The sequence below is a fragment of the Lipotes vexillifer genome, unplaced genomic scaffold (genome assembly GCF_000442215.2).
Source record: "Lipotes vexillifer unplaced genomic scaffold, Lipotes_vexillifer_v1.1 scaffold863, whole genome shotgun sequence".
Classification (NCBI taxonomy): Eukaryota; Metazoa; Chordata; class Mammalia; order Artiodactyla; family Lipotidae; genus Lipotes; species Lipotes vexillifer.
Genome location: NW_006788168.1, coordinates 1,993,208 through 2,017,212, shown reverse-complemented (window position 1 = coordinate 2,017,212; position 24,005 = coordinate 1,993,208). Strand labels below are relative to the sequence as shown.

The 24,005-nt window shown below is 43.8% G+C and overlaps 1 protein-coding gene across 1 annotated transcript; it reads left to right on the top strand.

Moving 5' to 3' along the window:
* Positions 1–3,851: 3,851 nt before the first annotated feature.
* Positions 3,852–23,192, top strand: MYLIP (myosin regulatory light chain interacting protein). The gene is made up of 7 exons (XM_007461268.1): positions 3,852–4,154; positions 5,255–5,445; positions 17,089–17,274; positions 18,570–18,767; positions 19,251–19,415; positions 20,700–21,120; positions 22,987–23,192. Exons 1-7 carry the CDS (start codon positions 4,068–4,070, stop codon positions 23,074–23,076), a joined length of 1,338 nt encoding a protein of 445 aa, XP_007461330.1. The 5' UTR covers positions 3,852–4,067; the 3' UTR covers positions 23,077–23,192.
* The last annotated feature ends 813 nt before the right edge of the window (positions 23,193–24,005 follow it).

Below are 24,005 nucleotides of genomic sequence, written 5' to 3'. Positions count from 1 at the left end.
GACAGGTATTAAAGTATTACACAAAATAGTTTTGTTGCTACACAAAACCTGCCAAATTGGAAATTATTTCCCAGATCTGAGCATCTCTCAACTAAATGATACATGCCAAAGAAGTAAACATGTCATGAAGTGTGACATATCAGGGCATACTAGGAGTAAGAAGGAAAACAGAGAAAATGGTAATATTTCAGAAAATTTGAAAAAAAAAAGAAGAAAGCTGAGAAACAGTAATAGTTGGAATTTTTTCATGGAGGTTGTTCTTTCTGTTTATAATTGTTTATAAGTTTCCTAATATTCGTAACACTAGGTTTAGATTTGGAACTCCCATGGCAAGTGTCTCTTGCTCTCTTGATACTTATCCAGAAGTTCATATGCAGTATTTGATTATATCAGAATCAAAATTTAGAGCACGTTGCATGCAAAGTACAAAAGTAAAACATCAATACTAACTGGAAATGCCTGATAAAATACACGTACTTTGTTTTTCCCTTGTACTTTTCAATCTTTTCTAAGTAGATTACCATAACTCTCACAACTAGGAAAAAAAACCATTTAAACTGCCTGCTAATTAAGACAATGCCATTTAATATGTTCCAGAGTTTGTAACACGGGCATTGCCTATTCTCTCTCCATTCCTCCTTTGACTCTTCAGACAGCCAGTTTTGGAAATGAGATGCTCTGCTTTAGTGGTAGGCCAACAGCAAATTAAACTACTCCTGAATTTCACAAGTCTAACATTTCAAATGAGAGATTTCAGCTCACTCCATGCAGTGTAAAACACTTGTGCCCGATGAAGCATTGCTGATAGAATAATTAGCTTGAACAATGTGTGAAAGCCAAGGGACAGTTTTTTAGGCAGTTGCTAACTATTCTTCATTCTATTCTCTTACAAATGAACGTTCAAGAGGTGAAGAGGGAGAAGGGCCTTTCCTTTGACCCAGCACAGGATTTCTGCAGTGGCGTGTGCAGCGTTTAGAGAGGAATGCACATGGAGAGGTATCCAGCCAGCCAGATCAGACTTCATTTGCAGCCAGATGACCATCACATCCTATCCTACAAATATTATCTGGTGTTCAGTCTTGAGCCCTCATATATGAGAGAGTAAAAGTGTGGAGTCTGGGTGTATTTGAACAGCCACTTAAACTATGGTTTCTATTTTTAAAATCTACCTTCACGCAGCTGATCCTTTTACTTTGCTGGTTAATTTTAATGCTATCTTTAAAAGATGATAGCTAATCGAGAGCGTAAGATAGGAGACACAAGTAACTTGTAGCACCTCTCTGGCTAATCTGGAACTGCGAGTCACAGCTCAATCCAATATAGTTACCACCCCCAGGCCTGGGTGTGCAGGCTTATTTTGGAGTTAGACCCAGCTGAGGCTTGAAACTGGCTCCAGGCATTTCCTAGCATTACCAGACGGTGGAATCCTCTAGGAAGCAATTCTACTGTGGGCTTTCTATTCCCGAACCAGGTCTTTGAACATAATTCTGCTCTCTCACCCAGTAACCACCTGTCTCTCCATCTCTCTACTCAAGGAAGAAAGTAGGAAAGAAATAGAAAGACAAGGAAGAGAGAGGTAGATTAGGGTCTCCCATTTCCTGTATATGCTAAGAGAAGCCAGTATTCCTTTTCTTCTTGGTCATCATGATTTCTGTCCCCTCCCCAAGTGCCGTTTTTTCCTATGTTTAGCATTGTTTTGTTTTAAGAAATCCCTTCTCCTCTTCAGTCTTATCTGGTGATTCAATTTCGAAAACAACTGGAATCTTTACCAACCATCCCATAGCCAAAGCATAATCTGGGTTTGTATTAAGAAATATCCCTGGTAAAATCCCAAATATTTGGTGTTTGCTGGTTTTGTTTTTGGTTTTGCATTTTTGTTCTTGGCCAATCAATATGTCTCCCTTTCCATTCATTTTCATGCCTAGCCCCTGCTGATTCTGTGAGCTCCCCAAATTTGTGTACCAAATTCCCTTTTGCTTAAATTAGCCAACTTTTGGTTAGTCGGTGTTGGTTTAGCCAGCTTAGTTGCTCAATAAACAAAAATATTAACCAATACACTTGGCCTCCGTCTTGCCCCTCACCTCTTCTCCCGGATCTAAAATTTCTAGAGATTAGATAATAATTATCCAAATGTTATCTCCCAGATAAATTTACCAGATCAGTAAACTGAAATTAAGTGAATGAGGAACAAGAGCTGATACAAGACGGGACTATTTCAGCAGCGCAATATCATGAGGTGTATTCTTAAAAGACACAAAGAAAGATGTGAGTGCGCATGCCCGTCTGCAACACTGGTGGTTAGGACTTGGTTTCATTTTAGCCAGAGTCGGCTTTAGTGAAAGACTATTGGAGGATCCTAACCAGTAGTCTTCTGCTCTGATATCCTTCTTACTTCTTCAGAAATGAAGACAACCAGGACAGAGATAATTGGAACTTCGGGAAAGGGATAAGGACAGAAGTCATAGGCAGGCAGTGACAGAGCTGACGTTACAGGTTTCCTTATATATATATCATGTACCGGGTCACTCAAGTGCTTTTTGTTTGTTTGTTTTGTTTTGTTTGTGGTACGCGGGCCTCTCACTGTTGTGGCCTCTCCCGTTGCGGACGGAGCACAGGCTCCGACGCGCAGGCTCAGCGGCCATGGCTCATGGGCCCAGCCGCTCCGCGGCATGTGGGATCTTCCCGGACCGGGGCACGAACCAGTGTCCCCTGCATCGAGCAGGCGGACTCTCAACCACTGCGCCACCAGGGAAGCCCTCAAGTGCTTTTATGAACATTATCTCTGCTGCTCTTCACAGCAATACTGGGGAAAGGCGGGGCAGAGATTGTGGTCTCCATCTAACTGCTGAAACACTGAGCTGCAGAGAGATGAAGTCAGTTTTCATCGGTCCAAAGCTGAAACCCACATCTCTGTCTTCTATAAAGAAACCAGAGGTAGGCTGAGTAACGCGTTGACTAAGAGAAACAAGTGATAAATGAGGGAAGAGTTGTAGACCTTCAATTATTAAGACTTTCTATTGAGATTCTGAGATAAGTTCGTTACTCTGAAGGTGAGGATAACACCTGGTTGCCTGAGAGAAGGGACTGGCATTGGAGCAGGTGCTCCATTAATGTTTAATGAAAAATGAGCTAAGACGTGAGATAGGACGGACAACCTGAGAGAGGGCCTTAGTGCCCGTACGGGGTTTTGATTCTGCACAACGGGTAAATAGAAGCCTTTGGAGAGGTTTCATAGAGAAAACACTAGATCAAGCTCCCTGGCTTATTGAACGACAGCAAAAACTTTTATACTCATATTTTGTTTTCTCAATGGCGAGGTCTAAACTAAAGAACAAAAATTCCGCCTTCCTACAGCCCACTGAGGCAAAGCCCAGGGAAATCATCATTTTCTTTTCAGGCTTTGGGGTTGCTCTCTTTGCTATCTGCTTTCACCACGACGACCACCATCCCACCCCCCAAACGCGCTCCTGGAGCGACCCAAGGCTTCTGAAGAACAGCAGTAGCTTGGAGGCGTTTAATCACTGTAAATTCAAGCCCAACAGAAAGGCGACCCCACGTGGGAGCCCCGGGCGGTCGCTGGCTCGGAGCAGCGTCTCCCAGCGAGCAGAGGTAGCAAGCGCATTCCAGGGCCTCCCTCCTTGCGCAGCGCTCAGACCCCGCAAGCTACCACCTCCCCGGCAGCCGGGGGAACTCAGCCGGCTCTGGGAGGTCGGGCGGCGGCCGAACGGCCGCTGCTATTGGCTGGTCGGGCGACGGCGGAGGGGCGGGGCCTCCGTGATTGGCGGGGGCCCCAGCCGAAGGGGGCGGGGCCGCTATATCAGAGAAGTCCCCGCTGCGGCGCAGGCAGTCGGGCTGCTGGAGTGCGGCGCCGCCGCGGGACCTGGAGAGCCAGCTGGCGGGCGGGCTGGAGAGGGGGTGGCGGGGAGGGCGCGGCGGCTGCGGGTCGCAGGACAGTGGTCTGCAGTGCTTCAGCCTCCCGAGGGCCAGCCTCGCCGAGCCCGGAACTGGGTCTGAACCCCGCGCACAGCAAAGACGAGGCGGCTGTGGCGGCAGCGGCGCCCCCAGCCATGCTGTGCTATGTGACGAGGCCGGACGCGGTGCTGATGGAGGTGGAGGTGGAGGCGAAAGCCAACGGCGAGGACTGCCTCAACCAGGTGAGGACCAGGGACCAGGCGCGGGGTCCAGGCCGGTTCCCCGAGGCCGAGGGGCCTCGCTGTGGCGCCGGGACGCGCCGCTTGCCGGGGGCCGGCGGCGTAGCGGCGGCGGCGGGCTTAGTGCGCCCCAGGCGCCCGGCCTGCGCCCCCTCCTCCACGAGGCCGTGGGGCGCACGGCCCCTTCGTGGCGCGCCGGGGGCGCGTGGTGGGGTGGGGGTGGAGGGCGCGGGGTACGCGCGGTGGGCCTGCCCCCCTGCCCCCCAGCCCGGGACTTTCCCGGAAGAAGGAGGCCCAGCACACCTGCCTCAGGTGTGTGAATGATGCCTCCGGTCGGGTCCCCGCGGGGCCCGGCAGCGCCACCTGCGTCCCGGGATGAGGTGGCTGGAGGCGGTCGCAGGTCCCTCGGGTTGCTCGGCAGACAAGCAGTGCCCTTGTCTCTTGATGCTTCTCAAATGGAGAAGCATTTCTTATGCACCTCCTTGCAACTCCCGATTCGCGGGGGACAAGAGAACGGTAGGTTTCGGTCGTGGACTCCTCGGTTGTCTTTAAGCACGCGTTTCCTTAGGAGTGAGGAGGAACGGTTCCAAACAGTGCATAGTGGTGTGGCAGAAAATTTGATCTCAAGTGAAACGCTGTGCCCTCCAACCCCCTCGACCTGAGATGTTTGGAAAACCTCCTGCAAAGCTTAGCTGACACTTGTGGCGTGTTTCCTCAGTGTGTTTGCTTTTTTGGAGTCCAGATGGTTAAAACTGTCCAGATAATAAGCTGCCAAATCAGCTGTGCAGATTGTGCTAGTGGAGGGAATTCCAGTGATTGGAATAAAAAGGAAAATACCCCGTGGATTCCCATCCTCAGCCTTTCTGGAAGGCTACATTTTGAGAACTCCTTTTGTGCCTCTATAATACATCTAGTGGTTTCGCGTCACTGGAGCCTTAGAACTCTGTTGTTTTAGCTGACAACAGGAATTGTAACACCGTTGTTGAACTTTGTTTAAAAGAAAAAAAGAATAGGCAGGAATCTTAGACTCAGATGGAGTCTTTGGGTTTGCTTTGACCACATGGACCGCTTGCTCATCCACACTGCATTCATTTTTGTTTTAGGTGTGCAGGCGATTGGGAATTATAGAAGTTGATTATTTTGGACTGCAGTTTACGGGTAGCAAAGGTGAAAGTTTATGGCTAAATCTGAGAAATCGGATCTCCCAGCAGATGGATGGGCTAGCCCCTTACCGGCTTAAACTGAGAGTCAAGTTCTTCGTGGAGCCTCATCTCATCTTACAGGAGCAGACTAGGTAAAGTGACGCTAAAATAAACCAATGTCAAATAGACCTTTGATTCCATTTAGGAAGGGCCACTGCACCTTCCCAGAGATGTTCACAGGCAAATTTGTTTTGATACAGAGTGAGTTGGTTATAACTTAGAAGTTTTCCATAGCACAGTTCTTTTGTTGAGGTGAAAAGAGAGCTGCATAGTTGGCCTGGGGTACATTTTCCAACTCTTCTGGAGTTTTTCTTATTTTTATAGACAATGGGAGAGTAAGGTTGAATTCTTACAAACACTTGAGATCAGTGCCACAACGCAAAAAAATTTAAAAAAGAAAGAAAGAAAGAAAAAAGACCTAACTGACTTACTGATAGCGGCATCTACTGCCCGATAGTAACCTCTGTCTCAGCAGTGTTACTACAGGTCATTGCAGACTGCTCTAACAGAAAGCAGGAAACAGTTCCTCTTGGGTTACTTAAACTTGGTCAACTTCTTCAGTCTAGTGTCAAGTTACAGTGTGTAGCAAAGAGCTCTGTCCGAATTTTAAGTTTTTCAGTTTCTTGAAAACTTAGTCAGAAAACTCTTTTAAGGCCAGTAGTAATCTAATGCTACCCCACAGATAGTTTATACATGATTGTTGAGTTCAGATTGTTAAATTTATCTCTTCTAGAAAGCCACCACTAGTGGTAGACAGTTGGAGCATGTGGTTTCCTTTTTCAAACAGAAAATGGATTCTCCCCTGGACTGGCTGTAATACTTTTCTCAAGGATGAGCCAAGCTAGGAAACTGGTGTTTAATATTTACTGCTGAAATGCAGGAGACCTAAATGTTATAGTGGCATGTAAAAAAAAAAAAAAAAGGAAAAGGAAAATGACTTCTTTTAAACACGGTAAACTTTGGATCTTAGTTCTAATGTTTTTTCATAATCCTTTGGATTGGAAATTTGCCATGCACATAAAAAATGTGAGTGTGAGAATTATGAGTAATGAGTGAGCGATATCCTTTAAGAGTTTTTAACATGTCATTTTTTGGTTGTTTAGCAAAGGACGTATAGACACATATTTTGAAATACTATTTATTTGAATTTGAAATCTCTCCTTTGCCTTTTTATGGAGCTTTAAATGGTAAGAGAAGTGTTCAATTTTGTATCTGAGGGAAGCTAGTATATTGAATTCTTAGTGCTCCTGAAAATGTGTTGCAAAATATTCAAGTGATTTCATATTTAAGGATGTTTTAGCTGTCTATATGAATCAGGATAGGTTGGGTTTTTTATTTTTTTATTTTTTTTAAATTAAAGCGGATTTGTGAATGCTTCCACTTTGCACTTCAGTGTGATAACTTGCAGTTAAGTAAGAGAAAATAATACATATATATATATAAAACACCTTGGAATTTTCATTGTGTAGCTTTATCATTATTTTGCAATTATTTCAGGGCCTCCAGATTCAAATCTATTTTGATGACACAGATTTATTTTTTAAATCTGCAGAAGCCTGGAGGACCAAATACATCATTTAAACAATGACTGGGGGACTTCCCTGGTCCAGTGGCTATTTTGATGACACAGATTTATTTTTTAAATCTGCAGAAGCCTGGAGGACCAAATACATCATTTAAACAATGACTGGGGGACTTCCCTGGCGGTCCAGTGGTTAAGACTTCGCCTTCCAATGCAGGGGGTGTGGGTTTGATCCCTGGTTGGGGAGCTGAGGTCCCACATGCCTCGCAGCCAAAAAATCAAAACATAAAACAGAAGCAATAACTTCTGTTATTGTAAAAACTTCAATAAAGACTTAAAAAAAAATGGTCCAGATCAAAAAAATCTTTAAAAAAAACCCAGTGGCTGTAGTCATAATATAATATGTACATCTGTATTATAAATGCTTACAGATTTTACAATTTGCTACTAGTCTTTACCTGTGCTTTCTTGTAATAGAGTTAATAACTATTATCAGCTCCATTCTATTCATGCAAGAAATAGAGATATTTTATGAATTAGGATTGGAATCAAATTTCCTACTTTATTGACTTAATTGACTTTGACTCGAGATTCATGTCTAATAGTACTCAAAGATTAGGCACATACCTAGTTAGACTAGGTAATTTTAATTGATTTTCATTCCTTTTGAAATTATACTGAAAAATTCATGTGATTTTGACTTTTAAAATATTGGTGTATTTTATTTGTTTTTGTGGGGCTGTCTGAAATAAATACAGAATTTTAAGAAAATGCCACCTAACGTTTATATAGCATTCTGCTTTAATAACTAGATAAAGTGAGTTGTAATTAGCATTGTACCTTTTCATTAGGATCGGTAGTTGTGCTGCGTCGAATTTAGTTACAATTAGCATTGAGTTTTTGTGCATGATACTACAGAACAGAAATACTTATTTTCCCTAATATTATGTTATCAAGATAAAGCTGGTTGATAAACTTTTTTGATATTTAATCATTTGTTGTAAAATATTTATATAAAATGCCATGAAAATAAAATAGATATGTTTACATAGTGAGTAAGCTCAGCTTTGCCAGTCCAGTTATGAGAGGTGATATTTTACCAGCTCTTCATCAAGTCATGAGGTCAAGTCATAAGTCATTTCCATTTAATATACAGAAAGTGTCTGGACAGTTTATTAAATGGTGCTGAAATATCCTAGCCAAGTTGTCTCTGTGGACAATTAAAGCAGCCTGCTCACAGTAGCTGGCCTGACTGGGGGCAGTTAATATATTAGTTTGCATTAGATTAGGGAAGCTGCTGTGAGAATGACAGGCAGGAAGGCCCGTCTGTAAGAGCAGAGTTCTAGGGGCAAGGCAGAAGCCCCTGCGTTCTGGGTCCAGCTCAGCAGTCTGCCACCAGCATGTACAGGCTTCCAAGACTTGAGCCCAACTGAAAACCCTGAAAGAGATTCTTTAAATCCCTTCTAGCCGTAGACTTTTTTTTTCCTGGCTTCTGCTTCCTCTCCATATTATTTTCCTAATGCTTTTTCTAAATACATTTCTCTGAAGAGAGAAAAAATATATCCAATGTCTGCTTAGATTGGTAGATAGAGTTAGTCTGGCCTCTGATGTGGCCTAATTTTAGATTTGATTCTTTACCTGGATTATTATGTTTGCTCTGGAATGGGGGATTCTGGAAAGTAACCAGAGAGTTTTGTTTAGACTCAGCTGGCACCTTCCAGAGATTGGCGACAGCAGGTGTTGTCAGCAGATGTTTGCCATGCTATGGATTAAAACGAAAAGTGAAATTAATATATTCCGGAAGTAGATCTGAAATCATAATCATCTTTGAAATTATTACCTTTCAAAGGCTTTCGGTTATTCACAGCAATTCAGACCAGATTTTGTCAACATTTTCAAAACCAGAGATTAGAGAATTATATGCTTCATCTTCAGGGATGGTAATTATACCATCCATTCCCAGTAAAATCTTTCTGTTTCTCCTTGACTGCCACATTTTAGCAGAGCTCTGTGTTCTTTGCTAGAGGCACCCTGCTTGGTTAAGACTTAGCAACACCTGAATCCTCTATCCCAGAAACCAATCCCAATACAGGGGCTCCGTGAGTGCTGAATTATATGTTCATGGAAATGCTATAATCCTGAACGTTGCATCTCATTAGGATCTTAAAAGTTGCGAGCAGTGATGCGTTTGACTTCAGACCCCTTCTCACTCATCACTCCCTGGGGAAGCCTTCTCCAGGCGTGCTCAGGAGACTAAACTCTCCCAAGACATCGTGTAGCTTTCCTTTATAGCATTTAATGAGTGTGTAACGCTCCATTTACTTATGTGACAATTTGCTTATTGTCAGCCGCTCTAATAATCTAAACTTCCATTAAGCAAGGAGCTGATCAACCTTGTATACCCAGAATCTAGCAAGTGCTTGGTGTGTAAATATTTGTTGAATCAATGAATTAAGAACTTGGAAATAAAAAAAAATAGGGTTAACTGATACTGTGATAATACAAATTTTCTTATAGGTATTGAGATGTTTGCCAGTTTGCTTCTATAACCTGAAAAGTTTGAGAAGGTCCAAAAGAAATCTCGCCACTAAAATATGTTCTGTAGTGATTTTTCTCAGTTAAGAATTTGCTCAGTGCTTGGCATTCTTTTGTTTGCTTGCTTCCTTCCTTCGCCCCCTCTACCTCATTCCAAGCCGCTTGTACATTGTGGTTGTTAGTTCTTATCTAGAATGAACTACCACGCTCCTGGACCTTTTATGAAGTTCAGATAGTTTTCAAGCCGCAGGCTCGCTGTATCTAATTTCACCCAATTTGTAGGTCCTGACTACTTATTAAACTAAATTTTTCCCTGTCTCTCAACAAATATTACTTAGACAAGTGAAAATTGAAGGAAGATGGCATCACTGAAACCCACAAAGCAAATGCCACATGCAAACTGTAGGCAGGTGGGGCTGATAATCTCAAATCAGTACACAGCTGAATCACATTGACCCTAGCCAGTGCCTGTAATCACATTCAACGTCTTATAAAACATCATCAGGGGCTTCCCTGGTGGCGCAGTGGTTGGGAGTCCACCTGCCGATGCAGGGGATGCGGGTTCGTGCCCCGGTCCAGGAGGATCCCACGTGCCGCGGAGCGGCTGGGCCCGTGGGCCATGGCCGCTGGGCCTGCGCGTCCGGAGCCTGTGCTCCGCAACGGGAGAGGTCACAACAGGGAGAGGCCCGCGTACCGCAAAAAAAAAACATCATCAGGCAATGAGAAGCCCACGCATCGCAGCGAAGAGTAACCCCCCGGCTCACCGCAACTAGAGAAAAGCCGGCACGCAGCAACGAAGACCCAACGCAGCCAAAAGTAAAATAAATAAATTTAAAACAGAACACATTGTCACGATGGTAAAGGTTGATTACAGAATTTATCTTTGTGTGATTCAGGATGGGTAAATTCCGTAGGATGCATTGCAGGAGTATTATGCTCTTCATATCAACTACATGCCTAAGAGTGGAATGACACATTCTTTTTTTTTTTTTTTTTTTTTTTTTTGTATGCCTAAATACAACATAGCCTCCAGGAAAGTAAAAAATGGTAAAGACAGACGTGTATATTATTTCCAAAGAAAGTATTAATTACATTTCTGAATTCTTATTTATCTTTTAAGTTTTTCTTTCTGTTCAGAGTACGGGATGTTTGTGGTGGTATATGGTTATTTTAGCCACAGACCGCCCACCTGGGCCCCTTCAGTCTCTTTTTGAATTTCTGATACTTAAATATGTGTATGAAATATCAGAGAACATTGAGAAATTGATTTTTATGTAACCAAAATGAACTGCTCATTTTGAATATCATTATAAATAAAATTTGAATATTTAGATGGCACAAAGGGCAGATTCAGGGTGACCAGTGGGGTCAGGTTCCAGGTTTATTTATTCTCTGAGTCGTGTACCACTACAGCCCGATCCCAGACCTCTTCTGGACCTGATAGCCCTCCACACTAATCTAAATTGTTGAGAAAGAGATTGTAGTTAATGCTCTTAAACTACAAGATTGCCCAGACTGTTGTTTGCCTAGGGACAGCTATCTACTGTGAGTAATCATATTTTTTAGAAGTCCAGATTTTATGCTTCCAAGTGTTTTTCTGCTGTGAGTTGTAACTACTTTTGAACTTAGGAATTTCCCTCACCTGTACCCTCCTTATCTTTTAACTGCCTTGGAGCCTGAGGAGAAAGCAAATTTATCAGTGATTCCCATTTTGCATTTTGGGCTTTGAGAATGATTTCCTTAAACCTGAATAGAGACCTGACTTGGTAATTATTGGCTGTGACAGGTTTCTCAATTGTAAGCCTTCCTTGAAGTGTGGTAGATGTGATGGTTCATTTTAGATGTGGCTCTTCATTTGAATTTTGAACCTTGGCCCTAGGGATATTTACTGGTGTTATTTTCTCAACCTCTTACTATGAAAAATTTCAAATGTACGGATAAGTTGAAAATTTTTACAGTGAACACCCAATACCTAGATTCTACTATTAACAGTTTAATATACTTGCTTTATCACATATTTATCCATTTATTGATCCCTCTATCCATCCATCAGTCTATTTTTTCATGCTTTTCAAAATAAGTTGTGTGTGAGTACACATCCCCCTAAATACTTCAGTATGCGTATCACTGACTAGAACTCAGTATTTGCCTACAGTTCTTTTTTTTTCTTTTGATTGATACAAAATTTATATGTGATGAAATGCCTAAATCCTAATATACCACTTAATGAGTTTTGGCAAATGGATGTACCTGTTTAAACAAAACCCTTATCCAGTATTACCATCACTCCAGAAAGTTCTCTCATGCCTCTCTGCAGTCGTTCCCACCCCCCGCTTCCCTACCGCCACCCCACAACCAGGTTGTATGTTTTTCCAGCATAGTTTAGTGATGCCTGTTCTACTTCCTGTCAGTGGAATCGCACAGTATGTACTCTTTTGTGTCTGGCTCCTTTTGTTCATCATAAATTTTTCGAGACCCATCATCTTGTTGTATACATCAGCGGCTTGTTCCTGTTTATTGCTGGATAGTATTCCACTGTGGGAACGTGCTGCTGTTTGTTTATGCATACTCGTATGATGAACACCTGTTTTCCAGCTATCGTGAATAAAGCTGCTATGAGCATTCAAGCACAAGTCTTTTGTAGACTTGTGTTTTCATTTCTCTTGAGCAAATAAGAATGGAAGAGCTGGGTCATAGAGGAGGTAATTGTTTAGCTTATAAGTAACTGCCAGATGTTTTCCCGAAGCAATTCTACCATTCTGTACTCCTGTCGACAATGTACAGGGGACCAGTGCGTCCACATCCCTGCCAGGTTTCAGGTGGGTTTATAGTGGTAGCACATTGTGGTTTTAATTTCTACATCTCTGTTGATTAATAACACTTTCATGTGCTTATTGGCCTTTTGTACATCTTTTGCGAAGTATCTATTCAAGTCACTGGCCATTTTTTATTGAGTTGTCTTTATTTTTGAGCTGCACAAATTCTTTATATATACTAGTCTTTTGTCAGATATATGTTTTATAAGTGTATTTTTTTTTCCTGTGGTTTGCCTGTGTTTTTGATGCCTTTTGATGAGTAGAAGTTTTTAACCTTGGTGAAGTCTCATTTATCCACTTTTTTCTTTTACGGTTTTTGCTGACTGCATCCTGAGGGGAACCTACCTCCAAGTCATGAAGATACTCTCCTGTGTTTTGTTCTAAAAGGGTTACAGTTTTAGCTTTTACATTTAGGCCTGTGATCTATCTTGAATTGATTTTTATTTCACTGGAATTTAAGATACAAAACAAACCTATAGCAATTCTGTTGTGACTTGATAACTTTTAAATATAACTTGGCAGTTAGAGCTTGTGGTTTAATGACTCATTGGACTGAGGCGGGCATATGGGTGATCTCAGTGGGTGTCTCGTTCCGTGAGGGACAAACCAGCCATTACAACGGAGGGCCAAGTTCAGTCAGTCTCTTGGGGAGAAATTCACTTCAGTTATTAGGACTGGAGACCTTTTAAAAATAGCTACTTAGCCATTTTTGAGATGTTTTAGGTTAGTTACTGAATTTTGAGTTTAATAGTAAATGTGGAGATAGTTGTTTTATATTTGTGTCATGAAAAGCTCTTCAAGATTATGTAACTGGGAAGATAACTGGAGGGCAGTAATTGAGAGTAACTGTGATGAGCAGATCGACAACTCCCGATTGGTTTGCAGAGAGTTCTGCTTTGATTATTAGATGATTTCTTTATGAGACAAGCCAGGGTTTGAAGGAGAGTGCTCTGATTACAGTTCTCGAAAGATAAGTGACCTATAACTTTATTCCGAAAAGCTATGGAAAGGAGTTCATTTTAAACATAGAGGAAATCTGAAGTACCTTCTCTGAAACAAAAATATATTAAGGATATGTGACTCTCTTTTTTTAATTAAAATATGACATATCCTTATATTTATTCCCCCCCCCCTTTTTTTTTAAGTCTTCCCTAATGCTGCAGCAAGTGTGAATTCATTAAATGCAAAGACATGAGTTAGCTAGAATGTTTCACTTTGGGGCTCCAAACCCCATCCATATATTGAAAGTGTATCCGTTTTCTTAGTAACTGGGTAAAGCTTGAAGAGGCATGAATTTCAAGGTGCAGAGCCTGAAGAATGTTTAGAAAATGAGCTTATGTCTCTTAGGACATATTCATAGACATTTGCTTAAGACAAAGAAATCATTTCTTCCAAAGGCCTTCTTTCTGTTTACGATTCTAGCGTGTAGCCTAAATTGAATTAGATATAGGCCACCACCATTTTTGATCTTTAGTTAAAAAATAAAAATTCACTGCAGGCCTGACTTCTTTGACCACATCTGCTTATTTTGATATTATTGGTAACTTTTAACCACTTTACGAAATGGGAGGGGGGGGGAATCCACGAGCCAGACAGTTACAGGCCAGATGGTTGGAGAGAGAATAATAGGAGAAAATACTTGACTGAAAACCACCCCTAATTATTGAGCCATCACTGGATTCCGTGTGGAAATGTTTCTGCATGCCCTGCCATTCTCCCTCTTCGAAAGAGCACATTCAATAGAGTCTGCTGATGGCCTGCCACCGCTGTGACCTTGGCTGTCACTGCTGCATGTGCTCTTCTCCTGGAGAGCATAAACTTATCACCCAAGAGCCAGTTTGTAGCCAGAGTTATTTTGATAGGATACATTCCTTCACACCAAAAGGCTGTACCTTCCATCGAAACAGGAGCCATCAGATATATTCACCCTGGGACCCTGGCATAGGGCTTGGCACAGTGGCGATGTGTGGCAGATTTGTTGACTTGAAAAGGTTGCTTTATAGCCATGAAACAGCAAAATGCAGGAAGGGCCTTACCAGAAAGTTTCTGTAAATGATAAGGAGGAGGATTTTTGTACTCACAGGGTATCGACCGCAGTGCAGCTGAGAATGTGGAGTATGTTGAAAAGGCTATTGTCCCCCACCTCCTTTTGAAAAATTGTGACTCCCAGACCGAGGAAGGATCACATTACTCTCAGGCTGCTGACCACCTGTTAACATTTTGTTACTGCTGCTTCTTTGCCTTTGATTTTGGCAGCTGTCTGTCCAGAAGTCTGTCCTGGATAGTTTGGAAAAGGAAGTTGGATCAATTTTGAAACTTCTTTTGCAGGCTAAACTAGTCTCTAACTAGGAAACAAAAGACACTTTCACATAAGCAGTAGTTAAATTGAGAAGACTTAGTTTGGGTGATACCCTTAAAATCTTTCAGCACATACTTTCTTCTTTAATGGAAGTATATATTTAGGTTTTTGTTCCCTACTAACATGTCCACTGATGAATGCAGAGACAGAGGTACCTTAATCAAGATGTCGTTTACCGAACAGTCCTCTAAAAAGCCTTCTGAGGGCTGAAGCAGTGTTGTAACACCAAGATTTTAAGGGACGGCTAGACCTCAGTCCTCAGATAGCTATTTTAAAACAAGTTATTTTTGTAGTTATTTCTTTGCCCCAGTAAGGACCCCCTTCTCAGTTTAGCAGTATGTCAGAAATACTTTAAAGACAAGCAGATGTTTGGGTTAATAAAAACCATGCTTATCTTCTTCCAGTGCTATTATGCATTCTTACTGTGATTTCTTCATAGGGGGCTTTGAATAAAGAAAAAACTGCAGTGTTTGGCAGAGTCTGATAATTTTAAACATTTCTCTATCATTATAGAAGGCACAAAACGTTGAATTTAAACATTTCTTAAAGGAGGATTAATGGCTTTTGTCAGCCTGAAGTTTTGAAACTCTCAACAGAGCCCCTCCTTGTATTTCTAGCCTCAAGTTCCCTTGCCTCCTTTTTTTTGCATTGTTCACGTTATCCCTTCTACCTGGATGTCAGACACAAGGCTAGCATATAAATAAAAGCATCTCGAGGACTGGAATAAGTCCTCGAGATGCTGAAGTGGGGGAATTTAGGAACCCTGTTCAGAGCTTTACAATGATGGTCATAATTCATTTGTTATCAGAAGGAATAGTATGGCATTGCAGCATGTTTGAGAGGCTGTATTGAGTCATCCAAGGAAGGTTTTACATTTGCCAGAGACAGATTTCGTAATCCAGGCCAGTGTGCCTATGTCAGTTTAGATACTCTGTTCAGAATCTTAGGCAACACGGATTGGCAGGCAACAATATCTGAAGTTTTCCAGGATTTCTAATTCTCACATATCTTTTGGTAAATGTAGAATACAGTGTTGTATACAATTAGGACAGGCTCAGATGGAATGAAACTAGGATGGGAATATAAACTAGTTGCAGACAGCGTGTAGTTTTACGTACATTTATAGAACTCTCTGATGTTAGAGGCACTTACGAAGTCAGCTTAGGTGCAGCTAAATGTACTAGAAGTTAGAACATGTCAAATATTATAATAGAGGAATAAACAGTTTGCATGTAATATAGACAAAAGGGTATCCAAATGAGGGGACAGGAGGAGTGGCCTTCAGGACAGAGGGAACAGCAAGACCAGAGACGTGGGGACGTGAATGTACTTGGGTTTTCCAGAAGGAGGAATTGTCCCTTTCCTGGGGCATAGTGGCTGGAGGGAATGACAGGAGATGTGGCTGGAAATCTGTGGCCAGATGTGGAGACCCCTGGGTTCATGCTGACAGTCTGCTTCCTTGGCAAACAATGGGGATCCCTTGAAGGATTCTGAGCAGAGAAATGGCAAGTTTATATCAGAAGCAAGCAGCTTGGAAGATGGATTCACAGAGTCTAGAAGAGAGATCAGCTTAGAGGATATTGTAAATTCTCTGACAGTTGAGAGTGGCAAGTAGGATAGAGGAGGTAAAAATGGGAGAAACGGAACTGGATTTAAAGAGTTTTCAGAGACAGAAGGAAGAAGAAGAGTCAGAAGTGAGTCTGTGGTAAAAAATAACAAATCAGTCTCTGGTTTCCACTGGGAGAAAGAGTGGGTTTGGGGAGAAAGTTTGGCTTTGAAGAAGGTGGAATTGGGATACTGAAGGCCATCCAGTGGAGAAGCCTGTTAGCACTTGGATATTTGAATATGATCCTTAGGAGAGAAGTTGGGGTTAAAACTAGAGATTTGGGGCTTCCCTGGTGGCGCAGTGGTTGAGAGTCCGCCTGCCAGTGCAGGCGACGCGGGTTCGCGCCCCGGTCCGGGAGGATCCCACGTGCCGCGGAGCGGCTGGGCCCGTGAGCCGTGGCCGCTGAGCATGCGCGTCCGGAGCCTGTGCTCCGCAACGGGAGAGGCCACGGGGATGAGAGGCCCGCGTACCGCGAAAAAAAAAAAAGAAAACAAAACTAGAGATTTGAGGGTCGTTTGAATAAAGGTGAGGCTCGTAAGATAATAATTACACATCAAGATAAAGTTTTTCTGATTAAGATCATTTCTTTTAAATAGTGTAATGCAGAAACATGTATATAATTATTTTACATTTTGTAACTTGAATGTTACTGAACTTGTCATAGTTAGACTTGTTTTGTTTGGGTTAAGACTTTTTGTTTCAGAGAAACTTAATCCTTAGACTTATTTTGCCTTACTACTCATGATAAAAAAAGGTCTGTAACTGTAAGCATTTTTAAGGTAGCTTTCTTCCTTGCTCTCTTTTCCTTACTTAAATGGGATTATGAAATTGCTAAGCAGCTGGGTCCGATACCAAGTTAGTCCCCCAGCATAATCTCTCTCTCACATTGCTTTGCAGGCATATCTTTTTCTTGCATATCAAGGAGGCCCTCCTGGCAGGCCACCTCCAGTGTTCACCAGAGCAAGCAGTGGAACTCAGTGCCCTCCTGGCCCAGACCAAGTTTGGCGACTATAACCAGAACACGGCCAAGTACAGCTATGAAGAGCTGTGTGCCAAGGAGCTCTCCAGTGCCACCTTGAACAGGTGAGGCTGCAGTTCAGGCTCATGCTTATTGTCATAGATCTAGCAAATTTATAAGAATTTCCAGAAAAAAATCAAACTGTGATAGATACAGGTAATTTGTGAGGTTGAGACTAGACCATTGCCCAATATAACCAACTATTTTCAAAAGATTCTTAGCCTTTTTTTTGAGAAACTTATAAACACAAAACATAATCCGCACAAATAAATGCCCTTATACAAAATACTATATAACAGGAATTGTAAAATCTCTGACCTTTTAAGAATGCTTATCTCTTAAAAAGTCTGTCATGTTTATCGGCATTTTCTTCATCCCAGCAAGGATTAAACCAAGAGACCTAACAAAGATGTCTTAATTATCTATTCCTGGGTAACAGGGTTGCCCCCCTAAACTTAGTGGCTTAAAACAACAAAATCATCTCACAGTTCTCTGGGTCAGGAACCTGGCCGTGGCCCGGTTGGGTTCTCTGGCTCCAGATCTTTCAGGAGGCTGCAGTCAAGCTGCTGGGGGGGTTCAGTCTCATCTGAAGGCTCAGATGAGGGAGGGATCTGCTTCCAGTTTGGCTCAGGTGGCTTGTTGGCTGGCCTGTGCCTTCATCACGGCGGCCTCTTCGGGGGGCTGTTTGATAACGTGGTGACTGGCTTCCGCAAGGACGAGCAGTTGAGTCAGAGCAAGAGCAAACACCCAAGACGGATTCAAAGTCTCTTTATAACTTAATCTCAGAAGTGAGTGACAGCACATCACTTTGGCCGTATTCTGTACATTAGAAGCAAGTCATTACTCCAGCGTACACTCAAGTGAAGGAAGTTACACGAGGGCATGGATACCAGGAGGTGGGGACCTTTAAGGACGGTATTGGAGGCTGTCAGCCCCAATAGATAAAATAGATCCTGCGTTTCTCAGTTGCAAATGACCTAATCAATCCCATATAATGCTGTATTATAATGAAACTTAGAAAGCAAATCTAGACAAATGGCATGAGACATTGCTACGTATAAATTTCTTACGTATATTTTTAGAGATTTTCCATAGTTCTTTTAATTCGTCCCCGTCTGGCATCCCCAATAGTTTTTTCTCCTAATTATTTAATAGTTGAGATCTTGAACAGTGTCTTAAAAGTATTTTACAATAAGTTTGCTCAATAAATGAAATATCAATAGTATATAGCTTTGAGTTTTTGTGATTCGTAAATGACAGTGTCAGTATAATTCACTAGTAAAAATGATACCGATTTATCTCCGAAGACTGCATCAGTTAATCTCTCTGTATGCCTCTCTGCCCTTTTGGTGTCTTGCAGCATTGTGGCAAAGCATAAGGAGTTGGAGGGGACCAGCCAGGCTTCGGCAGAATACCAAGTTTTGCAGATTGTGTCCACAATGGAAAACTACGGCACAGAATGGCATTCTGTGAGGGACAGTGAAGGGCAGAAACTCCTCATTGGGGTTGGACCTGAAGGAATCTCAATTTGTAAAGATGACTTCAGCCCAATTAATAGGTAACCCAAGTCTTAAATTTTTGTTTAGACCTACGTGTGTACGTACTTTTGTAGCTCTGATGGTGAAAATAGGAAATGGAGAGGGATTTACTAGACAGTCATCCTTTAGGAATAATGTGTTTCATTTTGGGTAGGTACATTCATTTTATTCAGGCTCAAGTGTACTGATGTGACAGTTAATATTTTTCACATGTCATCCACGGCTATAAAAATCTCATTTCACACACACCACACTCACACACGCTCACACTCACACACACACTCACACTCACACTAACTCCAAAATGTGCTCCAGTGCTCCTCTCCAACTTCTTTTCAGAGAGCCTTCATACCTAGGGAGCAGAGTGCTTATCTGATGGTCCCAGGCAGAGCAGAGCGTCTGGCTTTATGGCTGGGCCCTGAGCACATGGGAACCCTGCAGAAGCACACACACGGTGACCCATCTCCCCTGGGCTTGCTCACTTTTCTCTTCCCACCTTTCAGGATCGCTTACCCTGTCGTGCAGATGGCTACCCAGTCAGGGAAGAACGTGTACCTCACCATCACCAAGGAGTCTGGGAACAGCATCGTGCTCTTGTTCAAGATGATCAGCACCCGGGCAGCCAGCGGGCTCTACCGAGCCATCACCGAGACGCATGCTTTTTACAGGCACGTACCCCTGTGCACCCTGTAACCCCAGCGTCTGCCACAATGCTGAGGTTTCCAGGTGACAGCAAGGCTCCTATGGTTCCTGATATCACTGTGTCAGTGAACCTTGTATAGGGCTTAAGAAATCGGCTGTTTTCAAACCCTTCATTTCTACCATAGCAGTGGGGTCCTTCTCAACATCATCCTGCTTTTCCCTCAGGGTGTGTGTGTGTGTGTGTGTGTGTGTGTGTGTGTGTGTGTGTGTGTGTGAGAGAGAGAGAGTGTGTGAGATGCATGAATTCGCTCTACTGCTTATCTCTTAGCCCGTTTCCTCAGAGCTCCCCCTCCCCTAGGTGACTGAGCGGTGGGGCCTGTTCACCTGCTGCTTTTGCCCTTTTCCCGCAGGATGACCCAAGTCGTCTTTCCTTCCTGGGAGAGCTGCTACCCTGAATCCTCAGTGTGTAGTGAGGATGTCTCAATAACTGTGTTGATAGCCTTATTTCCAAGGGTGCTTTAAAGTAGACTTGTGATTTGACGTGTGTGTGTGTGTGTGTGTGTGTGTGTGTGTGTGTGTGTGTGTGTGTGTCAGAGAGAGAGAGTGTGTGAGATGCATGAATTCGCTCTACTGCTTATCTCTTAGCCCGTTTCCTCAGAGCTCCCCCTCCCCTAGGTGACTGAGCGGTGGGGCCTGTTCACCTGCTGCTTTTGCCCTTTTCCCGCAGGATGACCCAAGTCGTCTTTCCTTCCTGGGAGAGCTGCTACCCTGAATCCTCAGTGTGTAGTGAGGATGTCTCAATAACTGTGTTGATAGCCTTATTTCCAAGGGTGCTTTAAAGTAGACTTGTGATTTGACTAAATATTTGGAAAGTTTTTTAAAAGCTAAGAAGTTTAATTGGCAGGCAACCAACCCTTTTTTTATGTTAAAGTAGACACACACATTGTGAAGCAGAATGGAAAATTTGTAGAAATTTTTAACATAAAGCCAAGACTACAAAGAAGAATTTCCTTTTTCTTGCCATAAGCTGCTTTGGACTGTAGTTCTGTCCCTGGAGGTGGAGGTGCCCTCTGGTTTACAGCTGCCTGATCAGGGGTCCTTCCTTTGGAGACACTTGAGAAGCATAGAGGTAGAATCATTGAAATACCTAACACCTATGAAACTGGAAGAATTCATTTTCAAGCACACAAACAAGAATATTTAATGTCTGCTCCCATGAGCATCATTATTCACAGCAGTGTTTAAGGTCTGGCTTGTGGGGACGCCCAGGCCTGTCAGTACTGAGGTGGGTGTTCCATCTCTGTCCATAGGTGCGACACGGTGACCAGTGCCGTCATGATGCAGTACAGCCGAGACCTGAAGGGCCATTTGGCTTCTCTGTTTCTGAACGAAAACATCAACCTGGGCAAGAAGTATGTCTTCGATATTAAAAGAACCTCCAAGGAGGCGTATGACCACGCCAGGAGGGCTCTGTACAACGCGGGTGTGCTGGATCTTGTGCCAAGAAGCGACCCCAGCCCTCCAAACTCTCCCCTGAAGTCCTCGGAGAGCAGCATGAGCTGTGGCAGCTGTGAGGGCCTCGGCTGCCAGCAGACCCGGGCCCTCCAGGAGAAGCTGCGCAAGCTCAAGGAGGCCATGCTGTGCGTGCTGTGCTGCGAGGGTGAGATCAACTCAGCCTTCTGCCCCTGCGGCCACACTGTGTGCTGCGAGGGCTGCGCCGCCCAGCTCCAGGTGAGGATCTTCCCAGCTCCAGGTGAGGGGGCGTTTCCAGCTCCAGGTGAGGTTCCTCTTGGCTCCAGGTGAGGGTCCTTCCACCTCCAGATGAGGGGATGTTTCCAGCTCCAGGTGAGGGGGCATTTCTAGCTCCAGGTGAGGGTCCTCCCGGCTCTAGGTGAGGGTCCTCCCAGTTCCAGGTGAGGGTCCCCCGGCTCCAGGTGGGGGGGTCCTCCTGGCTCCAGGTGAGGGAGCGTTTCCCCCTCCAGGTGAGGTTCCTCCTGGCTCCAGGTGAGGGTCCTTCCGCCTCCAGATGAGGGGATGTTTCCAGCTCCAGGTGAGGGAGCATTTCTAGCTCCAGGTGAGGGTCCTCCCGGCTCCAGGTGAGGGTCCCCCCGGCTCCAGGTGGGGGTTCTCCCGGTTCCAGGTGAGGGTCCCCCAGCTCCAGGTGGGGGTCCTCCTGGCTCCAGGTGAGAGGACGTTTTCCAGCTGCAGGTGAAGGGGCGTTTCCAGTTCCAGATGAGGGTTCTCTCGGCTCCAGGTGAGGGGTCAGCCGGCTGGCATGGGCCAGGTGCTGACTTGTGGAGGCACAGATGGAGAATGTCCATCTCCATCCAGAGGGTCTTTGTATCTGTGACTTGGAAGGTGTTGCCCTTTGGAAACAGTTTGGATTAGCACACTCTTTTCAACAATGTAATTACTAAATCACAGGCTTCTTTCAAGTCCTGGATATGAGTTTCAGATTCACAAGGTACCACATCTAGTTAGTGGCTGAGCCGGGCACTGGAATGCAGGCCTCCTGGGGGCTGGTCACCTCCTTCTCTTCATGTTGTCTCTGCTTCTTGACACTTTGGAGGGTGGTCTTTTTTACTTACTTGTATTATTTGGGAAAGAATTCTTAGAGTTTTGAGTGATAGTTAACTCTCAGTTATCCATGGGTGGGTTGTTGCCTAATTTTTGGTGATTAATTTCCTTTTAGTACTGCCTATGCCTCCAAGGTCCCCTTGGATCAGCTCTCACTTAGCGAGTCAAACTAATTTTAATATTAGTAGAAAAAATAAAAGCACCTCTTACATAGTATCTATTTCTTTCTTGCACCTTGCATTTCCTTTTACAATATTTTCAATTTGTTTTCATTTCCCAGAACCGTTGGCTAACTGTCACTGTGATTTTACGTAAAATTAGCCCTAAATAACATCTGGTCCCTCGGAAGTTGCTCATTTCAGAACTATTTTTAGGGCTACATATGAGCCAAGAGGATGCGCATGTCCTTCCTTAGAGTAGATCACGCTCCTAAGACGAGTTATTTCCCCAGGAGTGATTGTGGATTTGCCTTTTTCATCCACATAGTCTGATTCTCATGCCTAAGGTTCCCCGTGTGGCTGAGGAAGGGGCGTGCTTGCTGAGAGGCCAGCCAGGGGTGTGGAGCTGTGACCTGTGACTAGGAGCGGCCAAGCTCACCGGCCACGTGGCATCCCCCCGTGATGCACCCTGAGCCAGCTGAGCCAAGGACACAGTCTCCGGGAGGGTCTCCTGCATCCCTGCCTGAGACTTCATAATCAGCCCATGTAGGGACCACAGCCTCATTGCACAGCAAGAAGTCTTCAGTAATCACTTTACTCACGGTGCCTTGTTAAAGAGTTTGACTGAAAACCTGATTAATTTCATTCATTTATCCTTTTTCCTAGTATTTATTTTTAATCCTTTGTCAAGTATAAAATGTCAGACTTGTTAGAAAGCAAAGAGCCCTCCCAATGGAAAGCTAGAAATGATTGTGACCACAACGTATTTAGAAAAAGCACTGTAATAGGTACCATGGATGAACACTGAAGACACAGACCCTTGGAAGTATCCTAACCCATACTATCGGCTTCTCTTTTCCAGTCCTGTCCTGTCTGCAGGTCACGGGTGGACCACGTCCAGCACGTCTACCTGCCGACCCACACCAGTCTTCTCAACCTGACTGTGATCTGATCTGCTGTGCACTTACCGGACATGCCATGTCTCCATGAACTGCACTGGTATAAACTATAAACATGATAGATTGTGGAGAGAATAAATACTCCAACGCCCATCTGCCATGCAACGTTTAGGGGGGGAAAAGAAAAAAAAGGAAGAATAGAAACAGTATGACTACTCCTTACCGCCAAAATGTACCATGTGTAGAGTCAGCACCTCCGGGCTGGTGACGAGGAAGAGCTCTGGGACCCAGACACGTTCCTTGGACTTTTCTTCTTTTTATGATCAAGTAAAGAAATCAGGAAGATCTTTGACATCAGTTAAGTGGCAGCATAGCCCAAAAGTGAGTACCTTTTAGAAAATGATGTTTAAGTCTCCTTAACGTATCCCAAGGTAAGTTTCCTACTTGCAGCCAATTTTGTAAGGATTCATTTTAAGGATTTACTTGGTTCTTTTTGTACGGGTCACAGAGCTCTGGACATTTTTAATAGGAAAATTTTTCTTAAAGAGATAGTTGTCATTTTAATGTCATTTCTGTTTTTCTAACTTGTTCAAGAAAGATTGGGAGGCAAACATATTTAAAAATCGATTCGGGGACTTTTTTTTTTTTTTTGCCGTACACGGGCCTCTCACTGCTGCGGCCCCTCCCGTTGCGGAGCACAGGCTCCGGACGCGCAGGCCCAGCGGCCATGGCCCTCGGGCCCAGCAGCCCCGCAGCATGCGGGATCCTCCCGGACTGGGGCACAAACCCGCGTCCCCTGCATCGGCAGGCGGACCCTCAACCACTGTGCCACCAGGGAAGCCCAGTTCGGGGACTTTTTTAGAGTGGACACAAAGTTGTCAGATTTAAACCAGTCTAACCAGTGGAAAACAGATCCCTCCACGTGGATGGTGTCCTATTCTTGCCCCCTCCCCCTCTCCTTACCCTGTCCCCAAGCCTTTCA